The following is a 27,748-nucleotide window of genomic DNA, read 5'->3' as shown; positions in this document are numbered from 1 at the left end:
TGACCAAATACAGAGACAAGTGGGTTCTCGGACATCGCCCCAGAGAAATACAAATTGTTCAGGGTAGGTGATGAGGATTTGCAATATAATGTCATTTGTAGTAGCATACCCACTCAATATTGAAATAGACATCCATCAGTGATAGAATTGAGAAGTAAATTATGGTACATCACACAAAGGTTTACTTTGCAGTCATTTTTTTTAAAAAAGTGGCTTTATAAGAGCTGGAAAAAGGCCTCCAATATAATACTGTTTGTTAAGTTTGCTTATGTTTATGCCGCCAGAATTATTGCTGGGGTCTGGTGTCTACATGGCTTCACTGTTTCCTGGCCATTATTTTGGTAGAGGGTGAGAGACGGGGGTGGAGGGAGGGGAAAAAAGTGGGGAGATCATGGAGACAGACACCTGTAGTACTGCTACATTGCTTGTAGTTTTCTCCCTGCAGGTAAGGAAAGAGGGCTTGAACTTGAGTCCTCATGCATGGTAACACGCATACTTTACCAAGTGAGATACTTAGCCCTGTGTTTTATTTTTTAAAGGCTAATGCCCAAAAGAATATGTACAGGGGCAGGGGAGATCGCATAATGGTTGACTGTAAAGACTTTAACGACCAAGGTTCCTAAGTCCCAGGTTCAATCCCTTGTGCCACCGTAAGCCAGAGCTGAGCAGTGCTCTGGTAAAAAATAAACAAAAAACAGGGGCCGAGTGGTGGTGCAGCTAATTGAGTGTACATGTTACAGTGAACAAGGATTCAGGCTCAAGCCCCCAGACACTACCTGTAGGGGAAAAGCTTTGTGAGTGGAGAAGCAGTGTTGCAGGTATCTCTCTGTCTCTCTCCCTCTCTATCACCCCTTTCCTTTTGATTTCCGGCTGTCTCTATCCAATAAATAAATAAAGATAATTTAAAATAATAATAACTCGAGGCCGGGTGGTAGTACGCATGTTACAATGCGCAAGGACCTGTGTTCGAGCCCCTGGTCCCCACCTGCAGGGGGAAAGCTTTGCGAGTGGGGAAGCAATGCCGCAGGTGCCTCTGTTTTTCTCCCTCTCTTTCACCTCCTTCCCTCCTAATTTCTGGCTATGTCTATCCAAAAAATAGAGATAATTAAAAAAAATTTTTTTTTAATTAACTCTTGGGGCCGGGTGGTGGCGCACCTGATTGAGCAATGCATGTTACACTGCGCAAGGACCAGGGTTTGAGCCCCCAGTTCTCACCTGCAGGGGAAAAGCTTTGCAAGTGGTGAAGCAGAGCTGCAGGTGTCTGTCTCTCTCCCTCTCTATCAACCCCTCCCTCTCGATTTCTGGCTGTCTCTATCCAATAAAGCTAATAATTTTTTTAAATTAACTCTTCTACTAATTTCATATAACTTTGCACAATAATAAGAAATAAAAACTTAGCCTTTACCATCATGTCCACCACTCCACACACTCCAAAGAATCTCTCAAGAAAGACTAACAATATGCCATTGTATGGCCTACAGACCCCATATCTAGACTTGATTGAATGTACATGGTTTCTCTTTCTCTCTCTTTTTTAATACAGCACAGGAAATGAACACAGGGCCTCAGTGCAATGCAACTCAATACCACCCCCACCTACAGGGGGAAAGTTTTCACAAGTGGTGAAGCAGGGCTGCAGGTGTCTGCCTCTCCCTCTCTATCTCCCCCTTCCTCTAAATTTCCAGCTATCTCTAGCCAATAAATAAAGATAATAAAAGTTAAAGGGAGGGCAGTTGGTGGTGCACCTAGTCGAATGCACATGTTTCAATGCAATACCACCACTAAATGGTCTCCCCAGTCCTACTTTTTCATTAGGGGTGAGGTTTGGGGGAAAGAAGGCGAGATACCACAACACTGCTCTGCCATCTATGGTGCTCGGGTTTGAACCCAGGGTCATGTTCTCTACCTTGGAAACTTTCCAGACCTCATCAACTTATCTTGAAGAATATTGGTGAATATCGTCTCAGAAAAATCACAGGAAAAGGATGGCATAGTAAACATTTAATAACGAGAACAATCCTATTCTGTGTTGCTTATAGTTAGTAAAACTTCCTGTGATATGGATTCTGCTAGAATAAATAATACTGTTTGACAGTATAGTAACAGTCTTTTCATGAACTCCTGAAGCTCTGTTTTTATGGAATGAACTGGGAATATGAGGTTGGGGAATAGTAAACAAAGTTACATCACCATATTTAAAAAGCAGCATAAGAGGCCAAGGGCATCACTTTAACAATATATATATATATATATATATATATGACAACCTAGGTTTGACCCCCCCCCACTATCAAATCTTTAAAAAAGATTATAAAATTATTATATATACATAGACTATAGGTTTCCCCTATTATCTGAAAGTTGAACATTCCTATTTTGTATGACTTGGTTCTGAGAATGCTCAAAATTTTTTCCATATTAAATAATAGTAACAGTGTTCCCAGACCCAAAACTAGCTTTCCAAATCATACCAAATAGTAATGTTCTAGTTTCAGATAATAATGGAAACTTGGATTTATATAAGCATCCAGAGAAGTCTGGAAGGCTACCAAAAAGAACAACTATGAAACTGAAGGAAAGAGTTCTACTCTTTCCTGCATTCAGTTATATACTAGTAGTTTGATGCAATGAGCAAACTGACATTTTAACAGGGCAATACACCAAAGACGCTATCAACCCTTGCACATACTTCCTTACCCACCCTCCCACCAATGGGTAACTTCAGGAAGATTTTTTTTTTTAATATTTACTTATTCCCTTTTCTTGCCCTTTTTTTTTTTATTATTGTAGTTATTGTTACTGATGTCATCATTGTTGGATAGGACAGAGAGAAATCGAGAAAGGAGGGGAAGACAGAGAGGGGGGGAAAGAAAGATAGACACCTGCAGACCTGCTTCACCACCTGTGAAGCGACTTCCCTACAGGTGGAGAGCTGGGGGCTTGAGCTGGGATCCTTACGTTGGTCCTTGCGCTTTGCGCCACCTGCACTTAACCCACTGCACTACCACCCAACTCCCCAGGAACAAGATTTTTATTTACTGTGCCACTTCGCAGACCAAGGAAGATTTTTAACGTCTAAGTCAAGACTTACAGGAAGATACTGGACCACAGTTCCATTCTGTTTTCCCACTGCCAGTTGCTTTCCTTTGGGGCTCCAACACACTAAGCAAAGAATAAAATGGTACCAATTGAAAACCAAAGAAATGGAGAAAGCCACTGAGGTCTGTATCATCACCACTTTTTGGTATGTCAGCCCATAGTTCACTATAAGGCTATCCTTACTTGGCAAAGGGAAATAAAAGAAAAATCATTTTGGTGAATAAGCAAATTAAAGTTTATCACTCAATCATTTAATTGACAATTAAAAATGCCTTTTCAATGGAGCATGGTCCCCAAAGCTGGAAATTACAGAATTCTCTAGTTTTTAGTTAAGATAAAAAGAGAGGGCTTTCAAATAAAAAAATAACTTAAATAAATCATTATCTTATTCCTACCTATTTCTTCCCCCAAAAAGGCACACATGACTTTCAGGAAAAGACCCTTTTGAATCTAGAAACAATGATTCTCAAAAACACAGTTCTAAACAAACTGTACCAAAATTTTCTTTCTCCAGAACACCCAAACACATTCAAGTTCTATATTGTATACTATTCAAGTTCTATAATGTATATGGTTTGGCTTTGAGGAAACTATGAAAATAAAGAACAGCTTCCAGAAATTCAACAAAAAGAGCATTCATGCATATTTCCAGATGAATTTTTAAATAGATCACCTTGACTATATTTTACAGAATGAAAATCTTATTACCCACCAGACGTTACTCCTACTGTGGAAGGAAGAGTTGCACACACTCTCGCTGTATCTGTGACTTGTAGGACAGCAATGCTGCCATCAGCCAGACAAACTGCTACCATGGAGGGGACGGTGGGGTTCCACTTCATATCAATCACCATGCCTCCTGCATCTTTCAAAAGCTTGTGATAGGCAAATGGTCGTTTCTGCTGTTTGGCCTTTCAAAGCACACCCAGAAGCAAAAACAAATTAAGAAAACAACAAATATGAAGATGTTTAATAGTCAAAGAAACACTACTGAATTGCAAATATCTTCAGCTATATGGTCCATTTTTTTCAGAACTATTATTTAGCTCTACACAATATCACAATGTCAACACACTTTGAAAATGGCAATCAATTATTCTAGTGCATTTGGAAGGGCTCTTGGCAGGGGAATACAAAAATGCAAATAATGAATAAAGAACAGACGCCAGATTTGAATCTTGGCTCTGCTTCTTCTGTTATATTTGTGCAGGATTAAACTGTTTGGGCACCTATAGAATCAAGACTACAGTACTTATTATGTTAAGGTCATGGTTGGCATGAACAAAGACAGGCATGTCAAGTGCTAGTACAGGGCTTAGCACACAATATAAACATTTGGAATCATTCACCATTGTCATCACTAAAGTGACTGTATTAGGAGAAAACTGCATTAAGCCAGAGACTCAGGATGTAGGAACTTCTGACATTATTTCTTAATTCCATTGCCTTTGAGAAGTAACTTAAGGTGCTCTTGACTATCTCATTTGGGAATGAAAAGTAAAAACATCTTGGAGTGGGTTGCATTAAGAAACATTTCAGGGAGTCGGGCGGTAGCGCAGAGGGTTAAGCACAGGTGGCGCAAAGCACAAGGACCGGAGGAAGGATCCCGGTTTGAGCCCCTGGCTCCCCACCTGCAGGGGAGTCGCTTCACAGGCGGTGAAGCAGGTCTGCAGGTGTCTGTCTTTCACTCCCCCTCTCTGTCTTCCCCTCCTCTCTCCATTTCTCTCTGTCCTATCCAACAACGATGACATCAATAATAACTACAACAATGAAACAAGAACAAAAGGGAATAAATTAATAAATGTAAAAATTTAAAAAAAAGAAATAATTCACTTTTAAAGTATTTTAAAATTTTTTTATTACCTTTATTTGTTTACTGGATAGAAAAAGGCAGAAATCGAGAGGGATGGGTGTGATAGGGAGAGAGACAGAAACACTCAGAACATTGCTTCACCACTCATAAAGTTTTGCCCCTAAAGGTGGGGGACCAGGGGCTTAAACCCGGGACCTTGTGCAGTGTAATGTGTACACTTAGCCAGGTGCACCACCACCAAGCTCCCTCATTTATTTTTTATTTGATGAAACAGAGAAAAACTGACAGAAGAGGAGTTAGGGAGAAAGAGAGAGACACCTGCAGCACTCCTTCAATGCTCATGAAGACACCCCATGCAGATGGGAACCAGGGGCTTGAACCCTGGTCCTTGAGCATGGTAAAGTGTGTGCTCAACTGAACACACCACCACCTGGCCTTCAAGAAATAATTTCTTGAAGTTACTGTTATCTCAAAGATCTGTGGCTATAAGTAAGGGTTGTTTTTAACGTGTATTGTAATCCCAAAAAAGATTACTAGGGTTAACAATGAGCTTCCAGGTTATGACTCAATACCAAGGAGTCTCCTTAAGTTCTCGAGTTGATACTAGTTTGCCAGTAACTTACCTCATTTGAAAATGTGCGAACATCAAAAAAAGCAATAATGGAACCATATTCGCTGGACATCATGCACACGGAGAGTGTAAGGTTATCACAGCTCAGAGACAGGTGATGTATGGGGAATTTCATAGGAACTAGCAAGCCTTGAACTTTATCAACTATGAAGACATAAAAAACAACAAAGAAGAGTTCTTAGCATGAGTCAGAACCCTTTTATGTAGGTCTAATTGATACAGTCTCTGCATCTTTATAAATATGCACATAAACTTTAATACCTTATTACGCAAACCAACCTTAGCTTTCTTATTAGTATATAATTATGCATTAAGTAACCCCAGAAATTCTTCCTTGGGAAGCTACTCATGACTGCTGCTTTTGTTGTTGTTTGTTTTGTTTTTTTTAAGTAGTATTCCGAGGTCAGAGAGTTAGGTCACTGGATAGGATGTGTGCCTAGTCACACAAATCAAGTCCAGCACCACATGAAAGGGCCTATGGTACTAGAAGTTCTGGTATGTGGTCCAACACTCACTCACTCTCTCTCTCCCTCTCCCCCTCTCCCTCTATCCTTCCCTGCCTTTCCATCTGAAAGAAAAAGACCTGATGTGACAAAATGACACATACACAAACACACCCCAGTGTTGCGTACCAGTACTTTTGCAATAACACCACTAACAGTGCTCACACCCATTTATTTGGATAATACTGTTGTGCCAACTAAAAAGCTGTACAACAAAATTCTTCTCTTAGAGCAGAGATGGGGAACCTTTTTCTGCTATGGGCCATCTGGATATTTATAACTCTATTCGAGAGCCTTTACAGAATTGCTGTCTTAACAATTAGCATTTAATGTTGCTATGAAAACAAAAGCTTTTAGATTTATTGAATTTCAAGTCCTGCCTGTGGTTGCCTTGGCAGGCCAAACCAAATGATTCTAAGGGATAACTATGGCCACCAAGTCAGGTGTTCTCCAAACCCAAGCTAAGGATACAAAAGTAAAAGCATGGGGAGTCAGGCGGTAGCACAGCGGGTTAAGCTCATTTGGCTCGAAGCACAAGGACAGGCATAAGCATCCCGGTTCCAGCCCCCGGCTCCCCACCTGTAGGGGAGTCGCTTCACAGGTGGTAAAGCAGGTCTGCAGGTACCTGCAGGTACCTATCTTTCTCTTCCCCTCCTCTCTCCATTTCTCTCTGTCCTATCTAACAACGACGACATCAATAACAACAACAACTACAACAACAATGACAACAAAAGGGAAAATAAGTAAATATAAAAAGATTTTTTTAAAAAGTGAAAGCATGGCATAGCAGTAGTAAATTTTGCTCCCCTAAGTTCAGAGGAACAACTTAGGGATAAAAAATAGGGGGCAGGGGAGTTAGGCAGTGGCGCAGCGGGTTAACCGCACGTGGTGCAAATCGCCAGGACCTGCGTAAGGATCCCAGTTCGAGCCCCTGGCTCCCTACCTGCAGGGGAGTCACTTCACAAGCGGTGAAGCAGGTCTGCAGGTGTCTGTCTTTCTCTCCTCCTCTCTGTCTTCCCCTCCTCTCTCCATTTCTCTCTGTCCTATCCAACAACAACGACATTAATAACCACAACAATGTTAAACAACAAGGGCAACAAAAGGTAAATAAATAAATATAAAAAAAAATAGGGGGCAGAGAGATGGTTGACCCAGGAGGGCACAATTCACGAAGTACAAATCTGGGAGCATGAGACAAAGGGGAAGCCTCACAGGTGGTAAAGAGATGCTGTGGTACCTCTCCTTCTGCTTCTGGAACTTACTCCACCTGGGAGTTAACCTTGGGACTAACAGCAACTTTGACTTTATTATTAGAATGACTTCTAGGGAAGGAAACTTACACTAGTACTGCACTCCACTCCTTTCTTTATAAAGCATCACGAATCTTTTCGAACATGCTATCAACTGTGAAAATGTAAAAAAATATCATCAACTTACCTATACTAGATTTATCTTTGAGTTCATTTTGAATAAGAAGATCCTTAGTGGGAAAAATATGCAACCCACTGCTTCCACCAATAAAGACCAGACCATATTTGTTGGACACGGCAAGCAGACTTGAGCGTTCCTTAGGCAACTCCTCGGGAGAGTCAAAGATTCTCACCTTCTTCAGGGCTCTAAACTCAAAATCCTGTTGTGAGGGATCAAAACAAGATCAACAAAGGGAAAAAGGGACGTGAAGTCACATCTGTCATTGTATCCCAGCAAATTCCAGCAGAACAAAAATATGTATTAGACCCAAGATTACATGAATTGTTTTTAAGTTTCTTATGCATATTGTGGTGGTGCCTGGCACAAAACTTACTAATATTTACTGAATGAAAAAAATTATTTGGGGGGGGAGTACCAAAGATCCAACCCAGGATCTCAGACATGCAAAGCACTGGTTCTACCACTCAGCTACATTTCCTGCCCCCAATTCTTTCATGAAGTTTTGATTAATCTGGCTTACACTAGCCAGAGCACTGCTTAATACATCATTTAATATTTTAATCATCACCCATCTACACTGTCAACATCAACTTCTAGTGCAGTGCCCAACAAAAATATTTTAATTACCAAAGAAAGATTAACAAATTGCCAAGAACTGGCTTACCTGCATCAAATAGTAAACAAAATTCCATCACAAAAAAGGCTATAGGAGTCGGGCAGTAGTGCAAGTGGCACAAAGCCCAAGGACTGGTGTAAGGATCCTGGTTCAAGCCCCCGGCTCTCCACCTGCAGGGGAGTCGCTTCACAAGCAGTGAAGCAAGTCTGCAGGTATCTCTCTTTCTCTCTCACTCCCTGTCTTCTCCTCCTCTCCTCCTCTCTCGATTTCTCTCTGTCCTACCCAACAACGATGACATCAACAATAATAACTACAACAATAAAAAACAACCATGGCAACAAAAGGAAGTAAATAAATTAATTTTTAAAGGCTATGTCTGGTCAGTCCAGGGCTAACAAATCTAAACATAAGTTCAAAATCTAACAGACTACAAAGCCAGCAGACATACCTTGGCCTGTCCATACCTGCAGGCTCACTTTTCACAACTTTCTTTTTCTTTATCTTTATTTATTTATTGGCTAGAGACAGCCAGAAATTGAGAGGGAAGAGTGATAGAGAGGGAGAGAAAGAGACACCTGCAGCCTACTTCACCACTTGTGAAGCTTTTTCCCTGTAGGTAGGAACCAGGGGCTCGAACCAAGGTCCTTGCACACTGTAACATGTGTGCTCAACCAGCTGCGCCACTACCAGGCCCCAACACTTTCTTCTTATAGGTGCACCACATATACCACATCCAATATTGCCCCTCTCCCTTCACCTATTTCTAATGTTCATTTCCTTTGATTTCCATGCTCAGCACTTCACGGTCTCTTAACACTTGACCTTGGAATCTTCTCGGACCTCCTGTCAATACCTGAGTCCCTTAAGTCTTCCATGGATTTATATGATTGCAAAGACACGTTTTCTTTCTCCTCTCTTATCTCTCTCTTTCAGACAGAAACAGAGAGGCAAAGAGTGGCAAATATCATAGCACCAAAGCTTCCTTCAATGCAGTGGGGGCTGGGCTTGAACCTAGGTCATGCACATGGCAAAGCAGTGCACTATCCAAGTGAGCTATTTCACCAGCTTTTCAAAGACTATTTCTAGGGTCTTGGTTAAAAGTTCCACTGAGTGAGAGAAATAGCTCACAATGTAAGGCCCAAATTCAAGCCCCTGTACCACACAAGTTCTGGTGTTAGGCTGCCCCCCTCTCTGTTTCTCTAGCTGAATAAAAAGCAGCCCAGATTAGTGAAATCTCTGGTGAAATGGTGTCTCTCCTTCATTCCATCTCAATGAAAAAAACAGCCCACAGTCATAAAATCTTGTGTGCATGAGGCTCTGGAAAAAAAGAAACAGACAGAAAGACAGACAATGATCAGTGGTATACTAAATTTTGGGGTTTTCTCCCCCTCCCCTTCAATTACAAACAAACCTACAAGTCAAGGTTTGGGTGAAAATAATGTGAATCTACTATGTTTATATTCCGAAAGTGTAAAAACAAAAGAAAAAAATCCTATTTCTTAACCTTGCATTCATAGTTTTGTTTGTTTGTTTGTTTGTTTGTTTTTTGCCCTTTTAAACTTGTCCAGATAGCGAGGGCAAGAGAAGAAATACCATAACACTGTGCCTTCATTTATGGAGCTTCCACTGATGCCATGTATGGTGCTCCTTGTGTGGTGCTAGTAGCTGGAACCCTGGTTTCAGAGCGTTCTACCCACTGAGCTATCTCTTGGTCCGTGTGTGTGTGTGTGTATCTCGCCCTTATGTGGTGCCAGTGTGTGTGTGTGTGTGTATTTCGCCCCTAATGTGGTGCCAGAGTGTGTGTGTCTGTGTGTCTGTGTGTGTCTGTGTGTGCGCGTGTGTGTATTTCGCCCCTAATGTGGTGCCAGAGCCCTTTCCTTTAGTTTCCAGGTCTAGGCTGACCTCTTCCGGCGCCAAAACAATCTTCCTATTCCAGCTAACTGAATGTGATTGGTTAAACCCGTGCTCTGCAAGCTTGTACCATCCTACAGAAATAGTCAAATGAAAGTGAAGAGAACGAGTCTTTAACAAAAGCAATCCGGGCTGGTGGAGTGGTACCATGCATGCCTCGCTTCGATCCCTGAGTTCGATCCCCGCACAAGGCTGCTGTGATGCACACAACAGTGCCCAGCATACAATAATCGCTCACTAGCCAGCACTTATTATCACCCTAAGAAAGCAGGATAACACAAGTGGCGGGCACAAAATCGACAAAGGGCGGGAAGAGTGCACTGAGTGGGGTTATCAGGCAGGTGGCACGACAGAGTTCCAGGTCACGCAGATGAAAACTCTGACGGCGGCAAACTTCAAGCAGGAGGCGGGGCAGCCGGCACCCGCGCTCCGCTGTTCAGCGGGGCTCCAAAGCGACCGCAAGTCTAAAGTACAGTGGGAGGACCTGGCGAATCTCTGACCTTCATTTCCCGCTCCGGGATCACCGCATCCATCACGTCTCCCATTGTGCCGCTCTTCGGTGGTTCAAGCAGCCTCCGCTGCCGCCCGCGGCCTGCCCCAACAATCCAGGCCGCTCCAAGGCCAACTTCCTCCCCTCAATGCTAGCGGCGCCCAAAGAACCCACATTTCCGGCGCGCTCTGATGACGTCAGACACTGCCAATCTCGCTGGAGTCCGGAAAGGCTAAGAGAAAGTCTAAAGTCGCGCGTTCTCCCGGCCGCCTCCTCCTATAGGCCGGTTGGTGTCTAGTTGGGGTCTAGTGGGCGTGGCTCCAGATTCCTGCGCCTGCTCCCTTGCGCGTCTGGGCACCGCCTCCGCAGTCATTGCTGGAGCATGCTTTTTTCAGTCTTGCTTTCATTCTATGGAGCCAGCACGTTGGAGCGCTCTAAACGCGATATTCGGTGGAGTCTGTGAAGTATTCTCTGAATGTAGGAAGTTATTAACAGTGCCTAATCAGAGAAGTTGGGAATTGCGCGTGTTGAAGGGTCAGCGCTTGAGAGTTTTTGAAGTTTCATGTGGAGCCAAAGGGGTTCAGGGAGTAGGGCGGGGCCTGGCTCAGAGACACCTTATCCTTAGCACAAGGGCTAAAAGGGGTAGCTAAGGAGAATCCAAGATCACCTTTGCTTTCTTTCTTTCTAACATTAAAGACATTTTCGGGGTAATGATTTACAGTACAGTTGTTGACAACATGCATACATTTTCTCATCTCTCCATATACATTTTCTCTTTTCAAGGTATTGATTTCCGGAGCAATAACTTGGAAGCTGCACCAAACACTTGAGATGTGGTATTTAATCTTTACGAAGTACGAAATCACGTAGGGATTATTAATGCCATTTCATCCATGAGGGAGCTGCAAGCACTGAGAAGTTTCTTTGTGCCCCTCAGCCAGAAAGTAGTGAAGTCAGGATTAGAATTCTGCTTGTCTAGCTTTGTTGACTGATGACAATTACACAGTCCTAACTGAAGATTTCTATAGTAGGCTTATATAATAGATGCTCTGGAACAGAAGTTCTTAACTTGAGGGCGGGTAGGGGGAAGCAGGACATCTTTTCAACAAATTGTTTATCTGCCCCAAGCCTGCTTGCCACTAAAAAAATAAGGATGACTATCATAAAGGTGTAAGGTATTAGCAAAGTTCAGCATTTAGCAGAACTTGGCATACAGGACACATTCAGTCTGTTATCTGTTGAATTTGCTGAGTGGGAACCACTGAAGCCGGTAAGCAAGACAGAGACAGGAACAGAAAGAAAGAGAAAAATCAGGCTGGGGAGATGCCTTAGTGGTTCTGCAAAAGTCTTTAAGGCCTGAGGCTTCAAGGTCCCAGGTTCAATCCACAGCACCACCATAAGCCATAAGCTGAGTAGTGTAAAGGGAAACAATAAAAGTCTACTTCTAAAACTCACCAAAGCAGCTCAGGAAGTGATACAATATAGTGTTGGACACCCAAACATGAGGTCCTGAGTTCAGTCCCCAGCACCGCATGTGCCAGAGTAATGTTCAGGTCCTCCTCACCCCACCCCACCCCACATAAATAAATCTTCTAAAAAGATTGTCACTGAATTCCTTGATATTTCCAGAACCCCCTTAGCCTTCAATGTGACATTCCTGAGAAGTCATTACTGTCATTTGTTTTGCTTGAGTAGGGTTGTTTACAAAGCTGTTTCTCAAGTAATTGGATGCAGGCTGTATTAAATACAGAATACCTGAAATGCACTGCTCTTGGACATGCAGAGCACATAAGTAAGTTACTTACTGCCCCCACTGTCAGCAAGCTGTGGCACAGTGCTAGAGCTTTGAACTTTCAAGCATAAATTTGATCCCCAGTATGAAATACAGCAGAATTTTGTTCTGGCATCTACCTCATGAAATGAATAAGTCATTAAAAAATAAAACTATAACAAGTGTCACCTCTCTTCTTCAATACATATATCCATTCACCTGTACCCTCAGACGCCAGTCTCACAGCCTGTGCCTGTTCCACAAAACAGCAACTGAAGTTGCTCATTTCTTCCCTTACAAATCAACCTTTATCTTATCCGTTTTCCCCAAGTTTGTTTGACTGCTCCTGCCAAAAGGTGTACACACAGAAAGAGATACACACACAGAGAGACTGTGTACACAGGGGCCATGCAGTGGTACACCTGATAAAGTACACATTACAGTGAATAAGGGCCCAGGTTCAAGGCTCTGGTCCCCACCTGCAGGGGAGAAGGTTCCAATTTGTGAAGCAGTGCTGCAGGTAAGGGTGTGTGTGTGTGTGTGTGTGTCCCTTCCCTCAGTTTCTTGTCTATCAAAAAAAAAAAAAATATATATATATATATATATATATATATATATATATATAAAATTATTATATAATGATCCAGGAGGTGTTACAATGGATAAAAGCATTGAACTATTTTTTTCTAAAGATTTCATTTATTTATTAATGAGAAACATAGGAGAGAGAAAAAGCCAGACATCACTCTGGTACATGTGCAGCTGGGGAGTGAAAACTCGGAACCTCATGTTGAGAGTCCAATGCTTTCTCCACTGCACCACCTCCTGGACCACAAAAGCATTGAACTCAAGCATTAGGTCTTGAGATTGATCCCTGGCATTGCATGAGCCAGAGTGATTCTCTGGTTCTGTCTCTTTCCCTTGTCTTTAGGGTTATCGCTGAGACTATGAATCCACTGCTCCTGGTGAATTATTCCCCCTCATTTTTATTAGATAGGACAGAGATAAGAGGGGAGGGGAGATAGATAGGGAAAGAGACAGACATACATTTGCAGACCTGCTTTACTGTTTGTGAAGTGTACCCCGTGCAGATGGGGAGTTGGGTGCTCGAACCCGGATCCTTGCGCTTAGCACAGTGTGTGTTTAACTGTGTACCACCACCTGTTCCCTCCCCCCCTTTTTTTTTTTCATTTTATTTATTGTATAGGGACAGAAATCGAAAGGGATTGGAGAAGATAGCAAGGGAGAGACACCTGTATTACTGCTTCACAACTTTTGAAGCTTTCCCCCTGCAGGTGGGGTCCAGGGGCTTGAACCTTGGTACTAGTGCTTTGTAATGTGCATTCAACCAGGAGTGCCACCACCCAGCTCTCTCTTACAGACAAATCTAAAAAAAATAGGGAGGATGGTGATGTTGTATACAGCTCATAGATATGCCTTTTCCCATTTCTCAAGATCAGGCCCCTTTTGGAATGTTTTTTTTTTTCCCCAAATAAATTTTATATGCTGCTAAAGTCACCTGTTGCCTGGTATATTCTTTCTAAGCATGAACCCAAGAACCCATCAGCCAGGAGCTTTTTACACCATTCCCAAAATACACATTTAGATATTGATAAGTTTGTCTTTATTTTGTCGGTAGAGATATCCCACATCACACCATACACACATACAAACTCAGTTCATCCACCTAATCTTGCCCAAGGAACATCTTTTGAGTTACAGGGACAACACCATATTTGGTAGCCCCCAGGTTGCTGGTTACATTAATTTGATTCGGTCTTTCAGAAAGAAGACAGCTGAAAGTTCTTAAAAGATGAGCCCTTAGCCAGAGAAGAGAATGTGAGCAGCCATGACCTGAAATCCATGCAGACTCTTCTCCAAAGGTAGAGTTCCAAGAAATGGTGGAGAAACTGACATCTCTTCAAGGAGAAAACTCTCCTTTGCCTTTCTAGAAGTTTGCTGTCCTCCCTTGAGATGGCTTCCTGTAGTCCTGTAAACTATGGAATCCACTGGAATAAGCTGTGCTGGTTCTGATCTCCTGAGTGACACTGACTGTGGTGGATAGTTTGTGAAGGCTGCCTTGCTCAAAGATCTCAGCCTTGAAGGAGCAAGACATAATCACCAGGGCAGCACACACTTTACTGCACAAAGCATGAGCTCCCAGCACCACATGGGAGCACTGTGCATGGCACCTAGGAAGCTCCACGGATGGTGGAGTGGACTGTGGTGTCTCTCCTCTCTCTCCCTCTCTGTCTGAAACTAATTGTGCAGGGGAGGTTAGGGGAGAGGAGGACACCAAGAACAGTGAAATTCAGCAACTGTCAGCCCTGGCAGACAAAGAGCTCAGTCTCTCTGAGAGGCAGCTGAGGAAAGGCATTTACTCATCTAATGATATGCGGTTGGGAGGCTGGGATGAGCAGCCAGGGTGAGATTTTACATTTACAGAAAGGAATGTCTTGCTGGAGTTTAAACTTTAACAAAATCTGCATTTGAAGCAGCTCCTTAACACTGAAAAAAATCAGTCAGTCATGGCCAAATAATCTTGCTCCTGAACTGGTTGAGACCATCAGATTAATCCAGTCTGGTCATTTCTGCTCCCTACTTGCTTCACTCTCTCAAGCTGCTGCAAGGGCATCTCTCGGGGCCCTAGTTTGCAGGCCACTAAGGAACCAAAAAAGAGCCCACACTGGATCCAACCTCCAACAGACCCCACAACCTTCTACTAAGGTTTTGTGACTCCTACCATCTTAGGTTCAGCCAGGTGCCCAAGACTGCAGTTCATCACTCTGTATCACCCTCTTTCCTAACAGTCATTTCACTTATTGTCTGGTCCTACCTCTCCCCGCCCCCCCCCCCAGCCCACCCCTACTAGACTCTAAATTCCTTGGATCTCTGTGTTTCTCCACTGGTGGCTCTTGGCTCATGACAGTTTCAGTGGATGAGTGATTCTAAGCCCTGAACTGGCAGGAGAAAGGACTTCAGAACACAGCTGGGGTCCTGGTGGGCTCCCTATTCCGCCTAGATGGGACTGAGTGCATCGCCTTCCTGTATGAATTCTGACATGTGGCCTGGTCAAGAAGCTATAGGAAAGGCAGGACTGCAGAGGCTGGTCTGGCCTTTACCCAAACCTTGTTGCTGACTTGGAGGTGTTAGGAAGGCTGAGGCCTGGCTCTGGGCCTTTCCCCAAGTGCCAAGTGTTGACCTAGCAGGCTGCCCCTCACAACCCTTCTCTTGTTTTTGCTGATGGAGGCATCTCCTGAACAGAACAGCAGGCAGAGCATCTGATGCCTGGGCTCCTGTCCAAAGATTGCCATCTCCAAATTAACCCTGACTTTGGGCAAAGGCACTTAATCCCTATGGGTCACCCAGCTTCTCACCTGTGATAAGAGAGGACTGGCCCAGCTCAAATACATATTGGTTAGGGCTCTATCATCCTGTGAGTCCATAATAAAGGACAAAGATGATATCCAATCCCCAAATTTAAGGGTTTGTGGGATTTGGAAACAGAGATGAGTTAAATTTGGCTTATATCAGAATAAGTGTGTGTGCTGGGGCTTGGAGGTATGCTGGGGTGCTTAAAGCTTATAGTAGGTGGCTGATAAGTATCTGTTGAATAAGTAAGTGAATAGATTATTACTGATTTGATAAGGTGGGAAGGCAAAGTGGGAAACAGGATTTGAGCAGGTTGGGATTGGAAAGGCTGCTTTCTGTTTCTCACCTCCTCATTTAACAGTGGTACCAACACTTTTTTTTGCTATGAGCATCTTATTCTTCAACTTCCTATCCTGTTGTATTGAGCATCCCCTCTCAAAGGCAGAACTAGGCTACACTGACTCCCTTCCTCCCCAAACACCCCTCGCTTCCTCTCTACCTCCAAAGTCCTTTGCTGTCCCAGCAAGGAACAGGGGCTGTGCCCTCCCTCTGAGCTACCTGTAAAGGTTTGGTCAGGTGAGAAGAAAGCCAGAGAGAATTCCTTCTGGAACCTTCTTTAAGGGTTCAACTTTTCCTCCTTTGTCACTTCATGGGGATGAGAAGCAATGTGATATAAGGGGGATTGTCTGTGACCATACCCCAGTTAATAATCCCAGAGCACTGGAGCCACAAAGCTGTCAAATGAGACCCTAAAGTCCCTTCTCCAGGGTCCTCTGAAAGGAGGCCGAGGTCATACCAGGGTCATGCTAGTAAACTTAGCTCAGAGTCCTTCTGGAGGGATGTGCAGTGCCAACTCCAAGCGTGTAAAACACAGACCTCCAGCTGCCCTGGCACAGCCCCATGTCCTTTGGGCTTGTTTTTGGTTTGATGTCAGTCCTTCTATACAGAGAGGAAGGGAAGAAAGACAAGAGGGAGGGAACCCAAGACTCAGATCCCCTACCCAGAGGCTCTTTAAGGCAGATAATTTGTGCTTCACAAAGAGATCACTGATTCTGCTGATGAAAACACAAAGTCACAACGACCACACACAACAAACAAAACAAATCACAATGAGTGGAGCTGGGCAGCGAGTTCAGGAGGGAGGAGTGGGCAGGGAGAGCGGGAATGGGTCCGGGCCAGGGTCCTCAGGGCAGGCTGGCAATGTCTCTTTCTGGAGGAGGCCCAAGTGGCTTTGGGCTGCTCTCGTTGGCTTTTCCTTCAAACATCATGACTCTGGTTTAGAAATGGAAAAAAAACAAAAACAAAACAAGGTTAGAACTTTCCCTTCCTCCATCTAGAGAGAGATCATCTTCATCCTCATTCTGCAAGCTTCAGAATGCCTACTTATCTAATATCCAGTGAGACCTTCTCAGCAACTGCTGGTCCCATTTTACAAAGGGAAAAACAGAGGCAACAGGGGCAAGTAACTCCTCAGAACTGCACTAGTAGACTAAAGTAAGGAGAAACTTCAGATTTCCAGACCTTTGATTTCTAGGCTGGACACCCCGCACCAATTATATTGTCTGCAGATAGAGCTAGACTAAGCCATGACTGCTCAAAACCCTTTCTTTCTTTTTTTTTTTAATTATCTTTTTTTTATTTTATTTATTTTATTTATTCCCTTTTGTTGCCCTTGTTGTTTTTTATCGTTGTAGTTATTATTGTTGTTGTTGGATAGGACAGAGAGAAATGGAGAGAGGAGGGGAAGACAGAGAGGGGGAGAGAAAGATAGACACCTGCAGACCTGCTTCACCGCCTGTGAAGCGACTCCCCTGCAGGTGGGGAGCCGGGTTCGAACCGGGATCCTTATGCCGGTCCTTGTGCTTTGCGCCACCTGCGTTTAACCCGCTGCGCTACAGCCCGACTCCCCCCTCAAAACCCTTTCTGATCTCTACAACCACTCCACTGCTCTGAGAGTAAAGCCCAGGGAGCAGAGGATGGAGTTCGAAGTGTAGCCTGCTTAACCTGATGTGCCACTGCGCACCTCCAGCTATCTCTCTTTCTCTTCCTTTCTCTTCCCCTTTCTGTTTATCTCTGTCTCTATTAGAAAAAAATTTTTAAAAATTAAATAAAAATTTTAAAAAGCACAAAAGAAACAGACCTAGATTTGGATCCCAGTCCTGCCACTTCCCAGCTGGTGATTCAAGTAAGCCCTGCAACCCCACTGACACTCCATGATCCACCTAAAACTAAGGATGCCAGAGGCACGTCCAGCCTGGAGCCATTCCCAGCATCAGCACCCTTCTCCATCTGTAGCCATTCCTTGGCTAGGCTCCGCCTGCCCCCTGCCCTCAAATCTCATCCAAAGGGTGACAGTCTGCCGACAGCTTATCTCTGAATAGCAAATTCAGACATCCAGCTCCCTGTCTCAACCTCTCCCCATGGATGTCTAAAAGCACTTCCAACTTAACATGCAAAGCCTAATTTTTTAATTTTTTTTTTAGGTCACCAGGGTTTTCACCATGACTTTGTGCCTGCATGATTCCACCACTCCCAGCAGGTTTCTTTTTTCCCTGACATGGGGGGGGGGGGAAGAAAGTGAGCTACTACAGCACTGTTGCACTGCTCTGTGATCTCCACCTGTGCAGGTGCTCCCATGTGCTGGCCAGGGGCTGGAGCCCAGGCCTTCATACATGGCAAAGTGTGAGCTTTACCAGGTGAGCCACCTCTTGGGTCACCTCAAAGCCTAACTCTTAAATTCTTCTTTCCCCACCTGCTCTTTCCTCAAAGTGAGTAACACTGCCACTCAGTGATTCAGACATCACCTCGAATAGCTTGATTGTTTTTGTTATACTGGGGAGTTCATTAGTTCAGGCTCCACTTCCCAAATCGCTCCCTATACTACCAGTTCCTGTCCACCTCCATGAAGACTCTCCATGCCTACAGGCCTCAAGTCTTTTAAAATTTCTTTAATTAAATTTGTTTATCAATGAGAAAGAGAAAAAAAAAACAGCATCACTCTGGAACATGTGATGTTGGGGGTTGGGGCCCCATGCTTGAGAGTCAGTCCAATAGAGGGTGGTGTAGTGGATGAAGCATTGGCTTTTCAACCAGAAGATGCTGAGTTCAATTCCTGGCATTGCACATGCCAGACTGATGCTCTGGTTTTCTCTTTCTCTCTCTCTCCCTTTCCCTCTCTTCCAGGGTTATTACTTGGGCTTAGTACTGGCACCAAGAATCTGCTGCTAAAAGATCAGCAGCCATTTTTTCCCATTTTTATTGGATAGAACAGAGAGAAATTGAGAGAAGGGGGGGACAGAGAGAGAGAAAGATCTACAGCCATACTACCCTGAATACACCTGATCTCGGAAGCTAAACAGGGGCCTGGCTAGTACTTGGATGGAAGAGGAAGAGAGAAAGGTAGATACCTGCAGAACTTCTTTGATGCTTGTGAAGCACCCACACACACACACACACACACACACACGTGGGGAGCCAGGAGCTCAAACCTGGATCTTTGCGCTTAGTATTACGTACAGTTAACCCGGTGCACCACTGCCCAGCCACCCCTTTCTTTTTCTAATAGATAAATAAATAAATTCTAAATGAATTAAAAATAAAAAAGAATCCACTATGAGGTGTGTCACAAATGAGAAAACTGAGGCTCAAAAAATTTCAAGAGTAGATTCATCATCACACCATCATCATCATCATCATCATCACCACCAACTGCCACTAACTGAGCACCAGTTCTGCCAGACTTTCTGTTTCAAGCTAATGGCACCTGCAGGACATGGAATAACATACTTGACAGACAAGGAAGTTGGGATCAGATGAATGGCTGATACATGAAGCCTGCCAGGGGTTGCCTTCAGAGACTGGGAAGCGGTGGGGGTAAGGGTGGGGGTGGGGGTGACTCACAGCTTGAGCACAGCTGAACGTTTCCCCAGCATCATGTTCACAAAGTCTCGGTAGGAGATGGTGTCACTGGCCCCACCCGTCACTTCTGAGATCATCTTCTTCATCTCCAGGTGGGTCTTGGGGACCCCAAGCTTCTCCATCATTCTCTTTAAAGACATCAGGTCTGCCCGAGGAAAGGCAGATGTGTTAGGCAGGGGCAGGCTGCCAGGCCTGGCAGAGGAGCTGGCACCCATGTCCAGGAAGTCCAGCACCACAGCCACTCCCTGAAGACTGCAGTCAATATTTCTACTCTTCCCCAAAGGAGCCCATCACACCCCACCCCACTCTGGTGGTCAGAGACAGGGGCTTCAAGAGTCAAAGAGAGATGGCTTAGAATTAAGGTCTGTTCATCAAGGTATTGAAATAGTTCACTTGGAGAGTGTGCACAACCCAGGTTCAAGTCTAGCCCCTACTACACTGAAGGAAACTTTGGTGCTGTGGTCTTTTACTCTCTATCTGCCCCTCTGCCTCCCTGTTTATTGTGACTGTGAGAGCTGGGACCCCTTACTCAACCTCTCCACAGTCCTACTCCCACCAGTGTTAAAACAGGCTGAGACTACTTAAGGGGGACAGTGGATATAGCAGGTGCTCAGAGAGATGCAGCAACTAGTCTTTACTTTCTTTCTGTCATCTCTGCTGCCTTGAGGACAGGGTGAGCAGTGTGCAGCCTGTGCTGGCTCCCTGGGGAATTACTGCACAGCAAACTGAGGGTGAGAAGGCAGCTCGAGCACAACCACTAGAAATCACCATGCAGGGCACCAAGTGGCTGCTTCTCCCTCCTACTCTCAGCCCATAATCCCGGGTCTCCACCTTACTGAAAGGGGAAGCACCAAAAATATCCCTGGGAGCAGGAAAACCAACAAAAGAACAACATTGAAAGAAAATAAGGGAGACACCCAAAAGTCACTACACCTCAAGGAGTTACTGCCTCTGGCCTCCAGGCTCTGCAGAGCTGAGGCAATTTCCTTCAGATTGTTCCCTGAACAATGGCAGTGAAGGCAGGCGGGAGAGGGCTCAGCCGGGGGTGGAGTGGTGTGCCAGTTCACCAGAGGGGCAGGGCAGGCAGGGCTGATGCCAGACCTCTAGGTGCCAGGACGTCCAGGGCATTTCAAAGAAAGCCAGGCAGTGTTCTATGGGTCTCCATTTTTCCTGCTGGCCAGACTCGAAATTGGCAAGACTCTTCTGAAACGGAATTTGGCAAGAGACCACAGAAGCCTTTGACCCAGAATGTCTAATTCCTGAGATTTACTCTAGAGAAATAATCAGCGACATAGTCAAAGATTCACAAGCAGGATCATCTATAGCCATTACAGCTGGAAACTGTTAAACAGGTGAAGGCATATGGCTAAACAAATTAAATCCCTCCCCACAATGAGATAATGTGGTCACTAGCTATATTTCTTTTTAAAAAAATGTATTTATTTTCCTTTTTGTTACCCTTGTTGTTTTTCATTGTTGCAGGTATTATTGCTGTTGTTATTGATGTCATCGTTGTTGTTAGATAGAAGAGGGGAAGACAGAGAGGGGGAGAGAAAGACAGACACCTGCAGACCTGCTTCACCGCCTGTGAAGCGACTCCCATGCAGGTTCTTGTGCTTCGCGCCACATGCGCTTAACCAGCTGCGCTACCACCCGACTCCCACTAATTATATTTCTAAGCAAAAGTTTATTGTATGTTCAAATACACACAACGTTAACTTGCACATTAACACAGGAGGTTTTAAAACGGTGTGAAACAGTGTCTGTGATAACAAAGAGTGGTAGAGTAGAAGTCAAATGCTTCTAGCAATTATTTATAGAAGATGAGATTATGGACAGAGTATTTTTACCTTGGTGCTTTGTTGTGCATTCCAAAATGTTTTATGAAGAAGATATATTAATTTCTTTATTGTCTCCAGGGTTATCACTGGAGTTTGGTGCCTGCATGATGAGTTCACTGCTCACTGTGGCCATTTCTCTCTTTCTTCCTATCTTTTCTTTCTTTCTTTCTTTCTTCCTTCCTTCCTTCCTTTCTTTTTTTTTTCTTCTGATAGGGCAGAGAGAAATTGAGAGGGAAGTGGAAGATAAAAAGAGAAACATCTGGAGCACCACTTCACTTCAATTCCCTGTAGTTGGGGACCAGGGGCTTGAACTCAAGTCATTATGCATAGTAACGTGTGCTACCACGCTATCCCATATGGCTTTTTTTATTTTAAAAATTTTCATGATTACCAGGGCTTCACCATTCCAGGTAAACATTTTTTTCATAGGCAGAGGAGAGAGAGAGAGAGAGAGAGACCATAGAACCAAAGCTTTGTCCAATGTGGCGAGGGACTGGCTTGAGCTCGAGCCTGAGTTAACATGCATGGTAAAACTGTGCACTATCCAAGTGAACCATTTTGCACATGAAGTTGCATTAATTTGAGTTCTTTTTTCTAGAGAAAAAAAATGGCCCTGTGATCTTACAAACTTATAACTATTAATCACGTGAAAAATGGCTTGAAAAAGAAAAGAGAAAAAATGGTGGGGATGACTGTAGATACAACTCAAGTCATAAAGCACATACTTTACATGTGTGAGGCTCTAGGTTCAAATCCCCAGTCAATGGCAGCTGAACGCCCCCAAATGGAGGAATGGGCTTGGGGCAGTGGAAATGCCAGTTAGTGGGGCCAAGGTACTGGCTACCTTCTTTGGAGCACCCTTTGTCCTAAGTAGCTGGGGGGAGCCTTAGTGTGTTCCTCACACTCATGAGAGTGCTCCATACCCCTCATCTATGCAGGGGGTACTCTCTGGACCCTCATACCCTCTACCTACCCAGCACCACCACCCCCTACAACACACTCAAGGCCTCACTCACCAATTTCGCCTTCATTGTTCAGGTCAAACTCCATGTACTTCTCTGAAATCACAGGGCAAAAACTGGCATTAGGTAGGAATCAGGTCACCTACCTCTGGCTGGGTCCCCATGACTCTCTGGAAGACAGCTGGTGGGTCCTTTACAAGCTGGTACCACCTTCCTCACCCCACTTGGGGGTCTGGACGAGTCCTGTCATTTCAGCTGTTATCTCTGGAGAAAGGGGTCATCCTACCCCTTTTCAGGGGCTGGGTGGAGGGGTGTGCAGAGAGCCACTCTGACCCTCTGCAGCTTCTCCTGGAGCCCAGCTGGTGGCTGTATCCAGAGCAACTGCAAATCTCAGCCAAGGAGACTACGGTGTGTGGGTATGGGAAGAGTGGAGGTGAGCATCCCAGGTTTTCAGAACATCCCACAGGGTAGAGGCCCACAGGGTAGAGGAAACACCAATTTAAAGAATCCCTGTGATTCTGAACTTTTGGTTGGAGGGTGGGATCCACTAAGAATCTGGTGCTAGGGGGCCGGGTGGTAGCGCACATGGCAAGAAGCTTAAGGATGGGAGTAAGGATCCTGGTTCAAGCCCCCCGGCCCCCCACCTGCAGGGGGTCACTTCATAAGTGGTGAAGCAGGTCTGCAGGTGTCTGTCTTTCTCTCTTCCTCTGTCTTCCCCTCCTCGCTCCATTTCTCTCTATCCTATCCAACAATAAAAAAGAAAGAAAGAAATCTAGTGCTCTCCCAGGAAACATGATATGCCCCCGGGTTTGCCCTTGACCACAAAGTGTCACACAATGCCCAGAGGTGCCTCTCTTGAGGCGGGGGGCACCTCACCTATGGACATTTGAGTTAAGCCTCCTGACCAAGGGATACCATGAATCGCTAATGGTGAGGGAACATAATGCAGAATAATGAGCTTGGTATCTTCTGGCAAGAGCAATGTATGCAAATGAATCCTGTGGCCTTGAGCAGGTCACATCTGTCACTGGAGGGTCTACTATGCACTGAGAAATAACTCTGAGAAAGTCAAGATCCTCTAGCAGGACTTCAGGCTTCTGGTCTACCTTCCAGCCTCTCAGCAAGCCTCTCTCCATCTTGGGCTCTACTCCCACTAGTTCTTGCTATTATTGGCTTCCTCCCCACCAGCTCCACCCTAGGACTTGTCACCTCTCTGCCTGGAATGTTCCTCCCAGGCATTTTCTGGGCTGGGCTCCTCCTTCTGCTTGTACCACCACCCCCTCCCCCCATACACATACACACACACACACACACACACACACACACACACACACACACACACACACACACACAGACTCTATGACTGGGCATCACCACCTATCTTGGGGCTTTATGTTTCCATCTGACCTGCCTTGTATATCCTTGCTCTTCTTATTATGCCTCCTCCCCCTAGTAAATACAAACTCTTTCAGGTGGGGGATTTCTTGTGTGTTCACTCTTGAATCCCCAGGCCTAGAATGGAATCTGGTGCATAGTCAGGGTTGACTGGGAGGTCAAGTGATTGAAACTACTTAAAGATCTCAACAGTCCCTTCACTCCCAAAGTAACAGTGGTCCTAATGGGCTCCAGTGGGCCCAATCCTACATGCTAATGAAGACAAGGAGAATGGGCAGTAAAGCCCTGGGACATGTGGTCCTCTTCCCAAAGACAACTCTCAGAAGTGACCCCACCGTTATCAAGGAGAGAGAAATGGATTACATGTCCATCGTATGACTCTTCTTTATTTATTTATATTTAATTTAAATAATTAACTTAAGTTTACCAGTGCAGTGCTCAGCTTTGATTTAATGTGGTCCAGGGGATGGAACTGGAGGCTCTGAAGCCTCAGGCACAGAAGTCTTTTTACATAGCCAGTATGTTATCCCCCCTCCTCCACAAAGCTCTCCTACAGACAGGGGACAGAATTACAAAAGGAGGTGTCTTTTTTCTACTTCTTCTTTCCCTCTCTTCCTTTCCTTTTTTCCCTTCCACCTCTCCCTCCTTCCTTCATTCCTCTTTCCCTTCCTTTCTTCCTCTTTCTTTGTTATGTAAAAAGCACCATTGCATAATAGTTAAGTCTAGGAGCCTTGGAGTGAAACTAATATAAGCTTAACCCCTAACTCTTATCACACACGAGTTGCGTGACCCCAGGCAAATGACTCCACTTCTCTGAGCCTGAGTTTCTTCAGTGGTGAATGAAAGCTCACATTATTTCCTCCTGGTTGGATTGGGATGACTGCATGAGGCTGACATCCTGCAAACCTTGAGTGTTCTGCCTGAGGACAGGACTGCCCAGCTGAATGCAGCCAATGAGCACTTGGGAGGATGTTTGTTTTCGCACAGGGAGGATGCGGTTCTGTGACTCTTCGCCAGGGTCCTCCAGTGTGCCCACAGTTCCCCAAGCCGTGCAGAAGTCTCTCCACAGGAAAGGTGGGCCTGCTCAGCTCCTATGCCCAACTCCTCTCCTTTTTAGCTGCTGGCTGGGGCCCAAAGCCCAGGGCCCAGAACAGAGGGACCTTTATGCCACCCCCTCCCTGCACGGGCTCCTGGGCCCTGTTTTCTTTTCATCCTGTGCTGCTGGGATTCAATGGGCAGAAACTCTGCCCCCTGCCCCACTGCAGCGACACAAACGTCCATTCTCTCTGCAGGGGCTCCTGAGACACTCCACTGTGGAGGGGGAGAGGCCAGGGCTTGACAAAGAGCTGATTGTGTAGGCCGGGAAGCTGCAGCACCCTGGCAGCACAGACAGAAGCCAACCTGGGCCTTGCAGGGCAGTTGGGGGGTATGGGACTAGGGGGACATACAGCCCTGGGTGATGGGGTGTGGAGGACGGAGGCAGGTGGAGAGGTCTACACCCCTGACTGGGCATCCTGTGTCGCACAGGGCCAGGCAAACGCTAGAAGAAGAAAGAAGAAGGCAGCCTGGCTGCCACTTGGCTAATGGGGAGAGGAACTCACACTTACCTTTGAAGGCTGCGAGTTTTTCTGGCAGGTTCTCCTCATCACTGTATTTCTGATCACAGAGGAACTCCTGCAGAGGTAAGAGGATAGTGGAGAGTCCAGGATCAGCAGGCGGAACTCACCGGCACACAGGCCCACTGCCCCAGTGCCCCTCTCCCTCAGGGAAGCTGGGTGGCCAGACTTGGCTGGGCAGACAGGAGGCTGCAGTGTTTGTTCTGGCCCCTGCAGGGAGGAGGTGTGCCCAGCAGCCCAGAAAGACCTGGAGTGAATCTTCCAGAAACAGAACACCTTCAGTTCACCTGTGGATTATGCCCCACACCTAATCCCTGCCCCATGTCCCCATAGCTCATATAGCTGTAAGTCACAATAAAACACTGCCTGGCTCCAGCATGAACTCCTTAAATATATGCTCCTGAGCAAACTAATTCCTCTCTAGATCTCTGCTGCTTTATCTGCCAAGTGCAAATAATTACCAAAGCTACTCTCAGGTTTGTTTGCGAATACAGAGTGTGTTACTCTGGGCACAGAGAAAGTACTCCATAAAGAGCAGCTGTCATGCATTTCATCTGCTTTAGCCAGAAAGAACTGTACATAACTTAGAAAGTCAATCTCTCACCTGTGTCCTCATCTGCAAAACAGGGTCCATCTACCCACTCAAAATGCTTGGAGAGTATTAAATGAGCCCTTTTGGAATCAGATTGAGCAGTGGCACTGACAAAAGCCTCCAGAATGAAGCACTTACCCACGTGACCTCTTCAGATTCCAACAATGGGCCCCAGAGGTAGCAACTCCTGTTACTCCCATTTTACAGATGAGGGAACTGAGATTCACATAGCCAGAGTTTCTGCTCCATCTCATTTAGAGTCTATATCCTGAACACTGACAGTTACTTAAAGATAGGCAGATGGCTGGCATTCACTTGGCTTTAAAAGCAAAAGTTACCAATTGGTGAGTACCTGTCAGGCCAGGCACAATGCCAGGTATCTCACTTGCTATGTTAGTAATCTTCAAGAAGCCCTAGAACCTGTCTTCATATGGAGGGTGTTTCCATTCTAACACTGCAACTCTGCAAAGTTCTTCTCTTCTCTGGATCTTGCTTCCCCTATTGCTGTCAATTGCATATGGGTATCACTTATCTGTTCGTTCATGTAGGCAGCGGTTTTAGTTCTGCCATGAGGGCTTCACTGGGGGCGGGGTTCACCTATGCAATTTCACTGATCTTGCCTGGTGGTAGTGGTGGTGGTGGTGGTAGAGGTAGCAGTAATACAGAGTAAATGACAAAGAAGGGAGGAGAGACACTACAACACTGTTCTACCTCTTGTGAAAATTCTTTGTGTGGTACTCCTATTCTGTGACTATGGGCTTGTACCCAGATCTTTATGCACAGTGACGTGTGCGCTCCACCAGCTGAGCTATTTCCTATCCCTTATTCAGCAGCTTTTGAGGAACCACAGTGCACAATCTTGTTCTCTTTTTCCTTACGTGAAGAAGTAAACATTTAAATACCGAGGTCCTTGTTCTAAAATTATAGGAAGTGCATGCTTGAAATGTTAAGGGCTGGGGAAAGAGTGCAGAGGTAGCACACAGGACTCTCATGCAAAAGTTCCTAGGTTCAATCCCTGACACTGCCAATAACCAAAGTTGAGCAGTGCTCAAGACAAAAAAATATTATTATTATCATCATTATAACAAGATAAAGTGATGTTAATGCTAACTAGATCAATCACTTCTTGCTGTCATTTCCCACTAGGTGATGGCCAAGTCTATACTGACATATCTCCTGGAACAGGGAACTCACTACTTTTCCTGACTTCACTCTAAACTTCCTAGAGATTTAATGGAGAATGGCAAGAACTTGAATAGACTACTAACCACTCTGCTTGGATCTCAGTGCCCTCCTTGCTAGCTATGCAGCGGGCATGGGGGTACTCACTGTGTACCTGCAGCTCTACAGAGCTGACCCACCTCAAGCACAAAGCAAAAGGCATCAGCACACAGTATGTGGCAGGTGTGATAGAATGTGAGGCAGAGCCTGACCCGTTCCAGGGTTCAAGTTCCTCTTTGTCAACTCAGCACTTTCTCTTTTTTTTTTTTTCCCGCCATCAGAGTTATCACTGGGGTTCAGAGCCTGCACAATAAATCCAAGGCTCCCAGTGGTCATTATTGCCCACCCCCCTTTTTTCCTTTTTATTTTGATAGGGTACAGAGAAATTGAGAGGGGAGAAGATAGAGAGGAAGAGACCTGCAGCCTGCTTCACCGCTCATCAAGTGTCCCTCCTCCCCTTTGGCAGGTGGGGACCAGGGGCTTAAGTGTGGGTCCTTGCACATAGTAATGTGTGCACTCAACCTGGTGCACCACCCAGACCCTATCTCAGCATCTGCTGGTGGAGT

At 45.1% G+C, this 27,748-nt stretch overlaps 2 protein-coding genes across 4 annotated transcripts in view; both read right to left on the bottom strand.

Annotated features, from left to right (window-relative positions):
- The window catches only part of NUP214 (nucleoporin 214), a 109,590-nt gene extending 98,906 nt beyond the window's left edge, over positions 1–10,684 (bottom strand). For 2 of the 3 annotated variants that reach the window (XM_060200395.1, XM_060200396.1), the window contains exons 1-5: positions 10,505–10,684; positions 7,484–7,676; positions 5,536–5,687; positions 3,812–4,010; positions 3,092–3,162 (exon numbers count right to left, since the gene is read on the bottom strand). In XM_060200395.1, coding sequence (XP_060056378.1) covers positions 3,092–3,162; positions 3,812–4,010; positions 5,536–5,687; positions 7,484–7,676; positions 10,505–10,549 — 660 coding nt within the window. In that variant the 5' untranslated portion in view covers positions 10,550–10,684. The remainder of the gene's footprint in view (positions 1–3,091; positions 3,163–3,811; positions 4,011–5,535; positions 5,688–7,483; positions 7,677–10,504) is intronic. The other variant, XM_016191385.2, reaches the window with a different exon arrangement.
- Positions 10,685–13,872: 3,188 nt separating this feature from the next.
- Positions 13,873–27,748, bottom strand: part of AIF1L (allograft inflammatory factor 1 like) — a 29,107-nt gene continuing 15,231 nt past the window's right edge. Inside the window, exons 3-6 of the mRNA XM_007530310.3 lie at positions 25,361–25,427; positions 22,413–22,454; positions 19,538–19,700; positions 13,873–16,909 (exon numbers count right to left, since the gene is read on the bottom strand). Coding sequence (XP_007530372.1) covers positions 16,822–16,909; positions 19,538–19,700; positions 22,413–22,454; positions 25,361–25,427 — 360 coding nt within the window. The 3' untranslated portion in view covers positions 13,873–16,821. The remainder of the gene's footprint in view (positions 16,910–19,537; positions 19,701–22,412; positions 22,455–25,360; positions 25,428–27,748) is intronic.

Source organism: Erinaceus europaeus, chromosome 10 (assembly GCF_950295315.1).
Source record: "Erinaceus europaeus chromosome 10, mEriEur2.1, whole genome shotgun sequence".
NCBI classification, from domain to species: Eukaryota; Metazoa; Chordata; class Mammalia; order Eulipotyphla; family Erinaceidae; genus Erinaceus; species Erinaceus europaeus.
The sequence above is the reverse complement of the archived record's forward strand: the minus strand, read 5'-3'. Positions and strand labels throughout refer to the sequence as shown.